Source organism: Lepus europaeus, chromosome Y (assembly GCF_033115175.1).
Source record: "Lepus europaeus isolate LE1 chromosome Y, mLepTim1.pri, whole genome shotgun sequence".
NCBI lineage: Eukaryota > Metazoa > Chordata > Mammalia > Lagomorpha > Leporidae > Lepus > Lepus europaeus.
The window spans coordinates 4887703-4899368 of NC_084851.1; the positions used below are offsets into that span (position 1 = coordinate 4887703).

At 44.2% G+C, this 11666-nt stretch overlaps 1 protein-coding gene across 1 annotated transcript; it reads left to right on the forward strand.

Moving 5' to 3' along the window:
* Positions 1 to 258: 258 nt before the first annotated feature.
* LOC133753998 (testis-specific Y-encoded protein 9-like) lies at positions 259 to 11419 on the forward strand. Its single transcript, XM_062184635.1, has 7 exons — positions 259 to 315; positions 362 to 586; positions 1735 to 1812; positions 1920 to 2031; positions 2114 to 2259; positions 2365 to 2473; positions 11307 to 11419. Exons 1-7 carry the CDS (start codon positions 259 to 261, stop codon positions 11417 to 11419), a joined length of 840 nt encoding a protein of 279 aa, XP_062040619.1.
* Positions 11420 to 11666: the final 247 nt, after the last annotated feature.

Genomic DNA, 11666 nt, shown 5'->3' on the forward strand with positions numbered 1-11666 from the left:
GAGTGGTACTGGCTGAAGCTGCTCAGGACCAGGACGGGATGTCCGCTGAGGTGAGGCGTCTGGGTGGCGGGGCTCGCCGAGGACCATCTGGCTAAGCTGAAGACAGAGCTTTTGTGAGGGAAAGGCCTGCTTGGCAGGAGCTCTGGAGGGTGATACTGCCGTGGAGTGCGCCGGGCCGCTGGCGTCGGGTGGTGTAGGCGAGGAGGCGGATGGCTGTATGGTGGACACCGCTCAAGAGAACTGGGCATTAGGGGAGAGATGGGGGCTGAGGTGGTGGCTGAGGAGGAGGCAGGTGAAGGAATTGGGGGAGCAGAAGTAGGAGGGGCAGGTGCTGCCACAACAAGCCTGATTTTGACCCCAGGAGAAGCAGGAAAAGAACGGGCCGGCGTGGCCGGGGCGTGTGTCGCTGGCTTGCCAGCCTCTGCTGGAGGAACTGGAAGCCCTCCAGTTAGATATGCAGCCCGTGAATAACCAAGCCACCAGGGCCTATGCCCGGCTGAAGCAGAAGATGCAGCAGAGGCGCAGGGTTCTCCTGGAGCACAGGAGGAGCATCATCCAGGATATCCCAGGCTTCTGGGCCAAGGTCGTATCCTTTTGAGTTTTCTTCTTTCTTTTTAAAAGATTTGTTTCTTTTTTGAAAGGGAAGTTTGTGAGAAAGAGACCGAGGGAGAGGGAGGGAGAGAGAATGAGGCATGGAGACCGTGCTAGGGAAAGAGAAGTCTTCCATGCTCAGGTTCCCTCCCCCAGTGGAAGTGACGGCCCACAGCTGAGCCGAACTGAAGCCTGCAGCAAGGAGCTTCTTCTGGAACACACAGGTGCAGGGGTCAAGCACTGGAGCCACTTCCACAGCTTTCCCTGCCCACAGCAGGGAGCTGGGACAGAGGACAAGCAGCCTGGTCCTTCTGGGGCCTTTATGGGTGACTGGCGCTGCATTTCCTGCCAGCCCACAGAGCTGCCCTGAGCTTTCCCTCTTTGTGCCTGTAGGGTTTTGTGCTTGTGCATGCTGTGTTTTGGAGATCTACCAAATGAACAACCAGCAGTTGGAAGGAATATGGTTGGTCCACACTCCTGTAAAACTGCCCTAGAGAATGGTAGGGACATTCTGACCCTAAACATGACCTGTGACTGGGATGGTAAGAGGAGTTCTATACCAGAAACACAGTGAGCCTGAGGGAGTCGTCACCCAAAAGGTGTCAATTGGAAGCACAGTCTTTCTTGTGATGGAGGCTTCTAGAAAGAGGGTTGATTTACCCTCCTAGAGAGTCAGAACCAGCTGTCTGACTCAGCGGGGAGGTGGGATCTAAAAGGATTCTTGAGGTTGGGTCTCACGGCAAACTGCAGAATTGTGCTCCCCGGCAGCTGAGGAATGGGATCTGAATGTTGAGCTGATGCAGGTCAGTTCTCCTGCCAGATCACCAATAAGATCACACAGATCACCAACTTGTGTTGTCCCATAGTATGTGGTGACAGTGTAGCCTTAGCACACCAATACCAGGGCTGTCACCATGCCGAGGAAAGGGCCACTCTGGAGTCCACAAACTTAGAGGTTAACCAGTACCATGTTACACTCACCTGGGGAAATGTGCTGAAAGGGAGCCTAGGGTGAGGATGTGTACTCTGCATGGTCTCTCAGTGGCATTTTCTACATACTTTTTCCCTCATCTCTGGCTCTCCTCTACCCAAATGCACACACACAAGCACTCTTTATCATCTGAAGGTTCCTTGACAAAGCAGTTTGTGAACCACCCTCAGATGTCAGCCATGGTCCGCGACAAGGATGAAGACTTGCTTAGCTACATGGTCAATTTGCAGGTAAGTCCCTGTGAGGTCTGGTGGTGTTTTGGGCAGGGTGGCATAAGAAACAGAAGTCTTTTTGCAAGTGGCCGGGTAAGTTTGCCTTCTCCACTTTATCCTGGCAGGTGGAGGAAGTCAAGCACCCCAATAATTGCTGCAAGATCAAGATGTACTTTCAGATCAACCCCTACTTCTGTAATAAGTTGATTGAAAAGGAATATCTTAGAGATGTCAAGGGTGAGAAGTTTCTCAGACTGAATTGGGAGGAGGTGTGTAGGTCATTGCTGCCATCCTATTCCACATCCTTTTCTTCCTGTAGGATATATAGCATATCATTCCACTACAGTTAAGTGGCATCGGACTTATAAACACGAGGCCCAAAGCCGCAGGCAGTACAGCAGCACTCTGAGCATCTTCAACTGGTTTTTGGACCACAACTTTGTAGGATCAAACAGGATTGCTGAGGTGGGCCTCACTGGGAAAGGTCAAAAGTGAACTCCTTGGGTTCTTCAGCCTGAGGTGAATGGGGTGATGTGGGCAGTGAGCTGACCTGCCCCTCTTTGCTGCCAGATCATCTGCAAGGATATGTGGCTCAACCCTGTGGCCTACTACCCTAGGGAGGAGACACCTAGACAGGAAACGGAGAATGCGGGTGAGCAGCCCAGCTGTTCAGTTGAAGGTACTGTTTTCTGGGATCCAATCACACATCTCCCAAAGGCTCTCAGTCAGTCATTGAAGCTCAGAGGGAGAAGGGGATTGCTCAAGCTCAGTCCATCCTGGGTGTCAGTATCAACCAGGGACACTAGGGAAATGCGGTTAAAAATTGTAAGGATGGGTCGGTCATGCACACAATCTGAAGCATGGAGAATGTCCCACCCAGAAGCCTTTCAGAATCAGTTGCTGCACTCCATCACTTGCAGGTCAACTCTCCCTCAGCCTTTTCTTTTGATTTTTTTAAAGATTTTATTTAATGAATGCATTTTTCATCAGTGCAACTTTAGGAATATAATAGTTTTTCCCCCACGCCCACCTCCCTGCCTCTCCCTCTCCCATCCCCTTCTGCATTACGGTTCATTTTTAGTTTGAATTTATTTACAGAGGACCAACTCCATGGTAAGCACAGATTTCAACAGTTTGCACCCACATGCACACACAGTGGGTAGAGTACAGTTTGAGAACAAGATTTGCAGTTGATTCTCATAGTACAGCCCATTAAGGATGGAGATCTTACACGGGGAGGAAGAGCACAGTGACTTCTGTTGTTCCTTTAACAATTAGCACTCTTATTTATGATGTCAGCGATCACCCAAAGATCTTGCCATAGGCTGCCAAGGCTGTGGAAGCCTTTTGTGACCAGACCCCATCGGTATTTGGACACAGCCATAAGCAGAGTGGATGTTCTCTCCTCCCTTCAGAGAAGTGTACGTGCCTCTTTGATGGCCCTTTCTTTCCACCGGGGTCTCACAGAGATTCTCCGTGTAGGATATTTTTTTTTTGCCACAGAGTCTTAGCTTTCCATGCCTGAAATGCTCTCACAGTCCTTTCTGAGGTCGGAGTGTTACTTACGGCAAAAGTCATTCTAGGAGTCTGCTTTGTGGACTGCTTCCCATAATGGACTTTCCTTCCTTTTTAATTCTGTCTATTAATATTACAAGGCACTGGATGACCCTCAACTTTATAATTACCCAGTTATATCTGGCCTCACCATAGATTACTTGTTCACTGTTTCCGCACATGTATATGTATGTTTGTATGATGACATCTTGCCAAGTTACTGTTTTGAAAATATGTGTCTTGTGTAGTCGTCTTGTACCATGCCAGTCTGTGGATACCAGCAAAGACATTGCAGTGAGGGGAAAATAGTTTTTGACACTTTTTGGGAGGAATGTGGATAGGTGGCACATGAGGGAAAGGAGTATTCCAATGCAGAGCTTTGATAATTTGTAAGGACTTTGGTGTTGTTCAGAGAAAGTGCATCTGTGTGTATTTGTGTCTTTCAGGATGCCCTGAGATATAGAAGTCACTGCAATGGCAATGTGTTCTTTTGAAAACCTTCATCCAGGAGAATTCATAAACTGATCCTAAAACATAAGAAAGAAGATTCAGATTTGATGGTGATAAATTGGCACTTTGGATCAACACCCACCGCAAGAAAAATCCGGAGGGAGCAATAAACAGGATAATGTGTGTATGTCTGCGTGTCATTCTTCATGCTCCCAACAGGGAGAAGAGAAAAGGTGTAGTCCATGTGTGGTTTCTGATTTTTCTCTCTGGGACATCCTAATCTGTTCAGTGACAGGATTGATGTGACAGGTGAGAGAGTTAGAAATCTATATTGTAATACTCTGTAATGTTTCTTGCAAGAATTCATCCTTCAGACCAGGGGCACATCAGAGGAAGTATGGCAAAGGGAGCCAGTGACCATCGATGCCATTGATTTCTCCCAAGCTGAGTGAGGGCAGTTTCACAAAGATCCAGGTGAACTAACGCCAAACAACAGAGCTCCGTGTGTTCAGAAAATGTTCCTCACAGAGCGTCTCATGTGTCAGAGACAGTACAGGAACATAGGCTGTTGGAAGCCTCTTTAGATAGTTTCCCCACTGAAACAAATGTACTCCTTACGTAGGTGAATGAAGAATTCATTCCTGGGAGAAGGACACGTTATGATTGAGGCACAGAAGATACCTGAAGGGTTGGGAACAAGCATACATAGTTTGTGAAAAGGTAGTAGAATACAACTTTGAATGGGACAAAGGGGTCTTTATTAAATGGTAACCTGTTGGGAAAACACTGTAAAATTCTAGTTGTGTGTCTTCATCAGTGTCAGTGCCTGTGTTGTTGAGGACAGAACATAGTTTGGAAAAAGTAGGCAGAAGTGCAGGGACCTGAGACGTGCAGCTGCTAAGTTTCCAGCTACCACCCTATATGCACTTTACAGCTGTGCACATAGAGCATCCCAGAGGCAGTCACTTTGGCTCTTACTTCTGTTGTCTAGTTGAGTTAAGCTTTGGCTGTGAGTATATATCCAGAGGACCAATGCAGAAAACAACTCACACAATGTATGTTCACTTCTTTGTAGTGTGTGTTTCAGTAACAATGTCTTCTCTTTGGGGAGTGGCAGGACCCCCATCACTACTTCAGGTCCTTCCTACGGCCATGGGTTTGTCATCCTATGTGTTTAGGCTACTGTGAAGGGAAAGACTTGGGGCTTGCATAGAGGTGTTAAAAGGAGCTTAGAGAAGAGATGTTCAAGCCTCACCAGCACCTGCTCTGTGGCCCCCTCCAGTGTTCTTTCTGTGGTGGGGAGCAGTTCCATCTAACACACACCATCTGACTAACCAGTGGACAGGTAAAGGATTAGACTGTGTCACACAGCCAAAGGGAGTTGATGGTGTGTTGCACACGTCATTCTTTTCTTTCTTCCTATAAAAGGGTTCCAACTGGAACTTCCTCATCGGTGTTGTAGAAAACCTTTGTTTGATTTCCATTTGCTTTACACACTTTCTTCCTGTAAATTTTACTTGGGGCGCATGTGTATCCTTTCTGTGCAGGAAATCTTAAATTTCTTCAAGGAAGCATTTAAATGGCCCTTGTTTTCTTTCCGATTATAAGCAAATAGGCCCTTATTTCTTTAGGTTTGGTTAATGATCCATTTAATTCAAGATAATTATTAATAGGTTAAAAATTTACATCTGGGGGCTGGTGCCATGGCGCAGCAGGTTAACGCCCTGGCCTGAAGCACTGGCATCCCATATGAGTGCCGGTTCTAGTCCCGGGACTTGTGCCACTTGTGCAGTGCCAACATCCCATATGCTTGCCAGTTTGAGTCCCAGGTGGTCCATTTCTAATCCAGCTTCGTGGGAATGCAGGGAAGGGTGACCCAAGTTGCCATGCACACATGTGGGAGACTTGGAAGAAGCTCCATGTTCTGGTGTATGGTCTGGCACACTCCAGCCATATTAGCCATTTAGGCAGTGAACAAACAGATGGGAGTTTCTCTCTCTCTGTCTCTCTCTCTCTCTTTGTCTCTCTCTCATCTCTTTGTGCGTGCATCTCTCTCATCTCTTTGTGCGTGCATCTGTGAGTGTGTGTTTAGCACCTCAAGCTACAACTTAATGCCTATTGATGCATATCACTCTGTTTGTCTCTCGACACCTAACTTCCGAAAACCCCATCCCACTGTCAGTTAATTACTGTGAATTCATATCCTTGCAGGATGTATCCCTCCAATATAATGAATGAACACTGGTTGTAGCCACTCTGTAGAAAGTGACAGAACACACTGGGGCTTCAGCAGGATTTCTAGCAAGTCTTTAATACTCCAAATCGGTTGCCCTCCAAGTCTTTCTGCTAGAGTACAGGGCTCACTTACAAGACTCTGCTTGTAATTCCAGAAGTGGGATTGTGGCTGTCTCAGAAGTAAGATTCATTGCTGATATGCTTACCTCTTAATAGCTATTTAGTTATATAAACACATGGCAGAAGCCTTGAAATGGGAGGATTTCCTTTTTTGCCTTTTTTGGAGTATTGTAACTTCCCTGAGTAGCGTGCTTACCTGTAACCTCAATGGGCTATAATCTCAGTGGGTGAAGAGGGTCCACAGTGTAAGGATCTAGTACTTTCCTATGTATACTACTTCCTAGGCTGAGGTGCTAATGGGACAATAGTGAGGTGCTGTTACCTATCCAATAATTTGATTCATTATTTAACATCCATCATTATCTCAGACTGAAAGTTCCATGTTGTATTCCTATATCCTAATGCCTGGTACATATCAAGAGCATTATTTGTTAAGGAGGGAGTTAGTGACCCATAAGTTCATGAAACCAGATGACCTGCTCACCACTGGGAACTCCCTACTTAGTATAGACTGCAAGGTCTCTCCTTACCCTACACCAACAACAGCCCTGGTAATTGATTTGGCAAGGGTCAAGGGATTCAAACAACCCTGGAATCATCAAACTTTTAGTGTGGCATCCTTTGGGAATACTTGAAGGAATTTACATTCCTGACATTGTAGTGGGGAATCTGATGGATCTGTACAGACAGGACTTTTCTCCTACTTGGGCCCTGATTCCTATCTTCCAATGAGTATTGGATTTGCAAAGGGAATGCATGTATCTAGAAACTTTGCAGAGCCAGTGACACAGCTGACAGTTCCGCCCATGAAATCTGTTAAGGTGTGGAGGTCAGTGGCCTGGTATTTGGTAGCACTTATGTGTGTCATTTTAGAAAAAGATGCCTATCATTTCTTCTTGATTCCTGGATTGATGTAAATGAGAAGCTAAAAGTCCTGAAGTCAACAGCAACTGCCTGGGGGAATGGATTTGTTAAGACAGAGACACATGGCTTAAGAGATGTGTATCGGAATAAGATCAAAGTCAGCGAACTCTAAAGGCTTCCATAGCCCTGGCAACTCATGACTAGAGCCTAGGGAGATTACTGACGCCATGAACAGGAGTGTCAAATTGTTAACTCAGCAACAGGAGTCACTGTGTACTTACATCCCATGTGGGATCTGTCCTTAATGGGCTGTCCAATGTGCAGTGATGCTATAACTAGTACTGAAACAGTATTTTTACACTTTGTGTTTCTGTGTGGGTACAAACTGATGAGATCTTTACTAATTATATACTGAATTGATCTTCTGTATATAAAGATAATTGGAAATGGAAAAAAAAACCCTGGTGTTAAATTGGAAATGGCATAGAAAATTAATTTTTTAAAAAAATATTATGTAGGATCTCTGTTTTTAATGTGCTGTACACTGTGATTTAATGCTATAACTAGTACTCCAACAGTATTTTTTCTCACTTTGTGTTGCTATATGGGGGCAAACTGCTGAAATCTTTACCTAATATATACTAAACTGATCTTCTGTATATAAAGAGAATTAAAAATGAATCTTGATGTGAATGGAAGGGGAGAGGGAGCGGGAAAGGGGATGGTTGCAGGTGGGAGGGAAATTATGGGAGGGGGGAAGCCATTGTAACCCATAAGCTGTAATTTGGAAATTTATATTCATTAAATAAAAGCTTAATAAATGAAAAAAAATAAATTAAAAAAAAGAAAAGAAAGAAATTTTCATCCCCTCCCCCCAAAAAAGAGATGTGTAAGGAAAAGGAAGATTTAATTTTTTGTTAATACAGCTCATGAAGCCACACTAAGCCACCTATTTAGAGAAAAGCCATGTACATATAGCCGAGACCCTCCTCAGAAGACACCAGAGAATGGTGTTCTGACACTAAAATTTTCTATACAAGTGGAAGAAACCCCGAACCAAACAGACACATGGATCCTACGGATCTGCTGAGAAAACAATTAGAAAGAAAGATTTTGCATGTATTCCACAAACAACACAGTACAGGAATATCTGCCTTCACCCTTCATTTCACACAGAAAATATAAATTAATGACTATGAACAAATGAAGCAAGAAATGACTGCATTTATAACAATGTTTCTTATTTCAGGTACCTGTTTGCTAACAAAAACATACTTGTTATTTTATTGAAAGTGAACACAGCAGAGATTATATGGTGGCCAAGGCAGTAGCAAAAATATTCCAATCAAAAAATAAATAAATAATAACAACAACAAAACACAAGAAAATTCACAAAATTACCTTCAACTTTAAGGTAAAATATTGGAAACAAGTGAAGTGGCTGTATATCATATCAACCCTTGGGATACAGCAAAAGCATTCTTAATTGGAACGTTTGTAGCATTCGCTGCTAATGAGTAAAAAACTGGAAAAATACTAAATAAGGGAGCAACAAATGCAGCCCAAAGACCTAGAAAGACAACCACAAACCAAACCCAAAGTTAGTAAAAGGAAAAACATATTTTAAATTAGCGAAGAAATCAACTACATTGAAACATGAAGTCGGTCTTTCTCTCTCAGCTTCCTGGTTCTCCATGCTCCATCATCCTTTGGCCTCGCCAGATGGCTGAACCAGTGGGTTCAACTGGATCTTGGGTAGTGAACCACCAAAACTAAGAGAGGAGCTTCTTGATGCTACATGAAGTAGCAGACTGTGGCTGATGTTCATGGAGAGAAATTATTCATGAACTTTGTAAACACACGTGTCTTAGTCCCCAATGGCCAAGATGGCAGAATAGGGAGGGAGCACACTGGTAATATGAGAAAAGATAGTTTAGAATAAGTGGAGATACTGTAGTTTCAGGGAGGAGTTAGGGAAAAAAACTGCAGAGGAAACACTTCCGGAACTAGTAGGACACGGTGAACCTACATGCAGGGCACAGGCACCCACAGCTCGGGACCCCAGCTGCTGAGTCTATGTACCAGCCCTGGGAAGGGAGGTGACACGAAACCTCAGTAGCCTGATACACTGGCGGGGAGCAGCAGGAAGAGCCTAGATGGAACAAGGCTTGAAGCCCCATGAGGCAAAGTTCACCAGGCTAACTAGAGGAGAAAAAATATAAAAATAAAAAAATAATCAAAAGGAACTGGTACAGACATGATTCTCTCTCTTCACTCACCTTACAAAGGTGAGCAAGGCAAAGAGCAGGTGCCATTTTGGACATACGTGTAAGCTATGTCAACTCAGGGCTGTGCCCGCCCTCAACCACGCAGAAAAACCTGACTCTGGTGGGGAGAAATAACAGGAGGTTAAGACCGAGTGAATGCATTGAGATTATGAACTGACACTGAAAAAAAATTGAGGGTGTGTATGAGAACTCACGGAGTGCCTGAGACGTGAGTACTCTCAGGAGAAGCCACAAACTTGGAAACCTTGGGAACCCGGTGGGAGATTGCAGGGGAATTTGAGTTTACACTGAGGACTGCACAGATCCTTTGTGTGGTCCTTGGGACAGAGCAAATGAATATCATACCCACAGGCGCCAGGTGCCAGAGGAGTTCCTGAAGGCATGGAGAGAGAGAAAGGATTAGAAGGACTTTTTAGCGAGATACTAGCAGAAAACTTCCAGGGTTTGGAGAAGGACAGAGACATCCTAGTACAGGAAGCTCATAGAAGCCCTAAGAAACATGACCAAAAGAGATCCTCACCACAACACGTTGTAATCAAACTCAGTGAAACATAAAGAAAAGATTCTAAAATGTGCCAGAAAGAAATGTCAGATTGCTCTCAGAGGATCTCCAATTAGACTCACAGGAGACTTCTCATCAGAAACCCTACATGCTAGGAGGGAATGGCAAGATGCAGCCCAGATACTAAGAGAGAAAAACTGCCAGCCCAGAATATTATATCTGCGGAGCTCTCACTTGTGAATGAAGGTGAAATTAAGACCTTTCATAGCAAACAGACATTGAAAGAATTTGTCACCACATGTCCAGCCCTGCAAAAATGCTTAAAGATGTGTTAGACACAGAAACACAGAAACACGACCATCATTATGAAAGAAGGTAAAGGAAGGAAAACTCACAGTAAAAATCACAGGAAATTCAGAGCATATATTAGAATAACTTTTGGGAAAATGGCAGGGCAAAGTTACTACTTATGAATAGTCACACAGAACGTTAATGGCCTCAACTCTCCAGTTAAAAGACACAGATTGGCTGTATGGATTAAAAAACAAAACCCATCTATTGCTGCTTATAAGGAACACATTTTTCCAACACTGATGCATGCATACTTAAAGTGAAAGGTTGGATGAAGATATTACATGCCAACAGAAACAAAAAAAAGCATGTGTAGCCATCTTAATATCAGACAAAATAAACTTTAACACAAAACTGTTAAGAGAGACAAAGAGGGACACTATATAATGATTAAGGGTTCAATTCAAGAGGAAGATGTAACTATTATAAATATATATGCACCTAATTACAAGGTGCCGGTTTATTTAAAAGATATGTTAAGGGATTGTTGCTTATAGTGTCCATTTCACCTAACAGGTTTCCTCTTTGGCGCTCAGTTGTCATCGATCAGGGAAAACAAATGATATTTTTCTCTTTGGGACTGGCTTAATTCACTCAGCATGATGTTTTCCAGATTGCTCCATCTTGTTGCAAATGACTGGGTTTCATTGTTTCTTACTGCTGTATAGTATTCTATGGAGTACATGTCCCATAATTTCTTTATCCATTCTACTGTTGATGGGCATTTGGGTTGGTTCCAGGTCTTAGCTATTGTGAATTGATTAAACGGAGACTTAGACTCTTAGACTCTGATATAGTATTGGGGGACTTCGATACCCCACTCTCAGAAACAGACAGATCAACCGGACAGAAGAACAATAAGGAAACAGCAGATTTAATCGCTGCCATAGCCCAAATGGATGTAACAGATATCTACAGAACTTTCAATCATACTTCTTAGCAGTGGTTGGCTAGGTAGGTGATCTTAATGAATAAATCAGAGATGAAATAGGTGTTAAAAGGATACTATGTAGGGGGCGGAGCCATGATGGTGGAATAGTGAGGGCATGCACTGATAGTCCGGGAAAAGATAGTTTAATAAAAGTGGAGTTACTGTAGTATCAGGGAAAGGCTCAGGAAAAAAATTGAGGAAATTCTTCTGGATCTAGTGGATGTGACATGCAGGACCTCTGAGGAGAGCAAGGATGCACATGGCTCGGAAACCCAGGCGCAGATCTGTGCACCAGCGCTGGAAGAGGAGATGAGGCAAAAACCTCGGTAGCCCAAGACATTGGAGGGGAAAGAGCAGAGAGAGCCTAGAGGGAACGATGCTTGAAGCCCCGCTGGGGAAAGTTCCCCAGGTTGACTGGAGGAGAGAAAAAATGAATAAATAAGGGGAACCAGCATGGACACGAGCCTCTCTCTCCAAACACCTTACAAAGCCGAGCAAGACAGAGAGCAGGCACCACTTGGACATATGCAAAGCAGTGCCCGCTTTCAGCCAAGCAGAAAAACCTGACTCTGGTGGG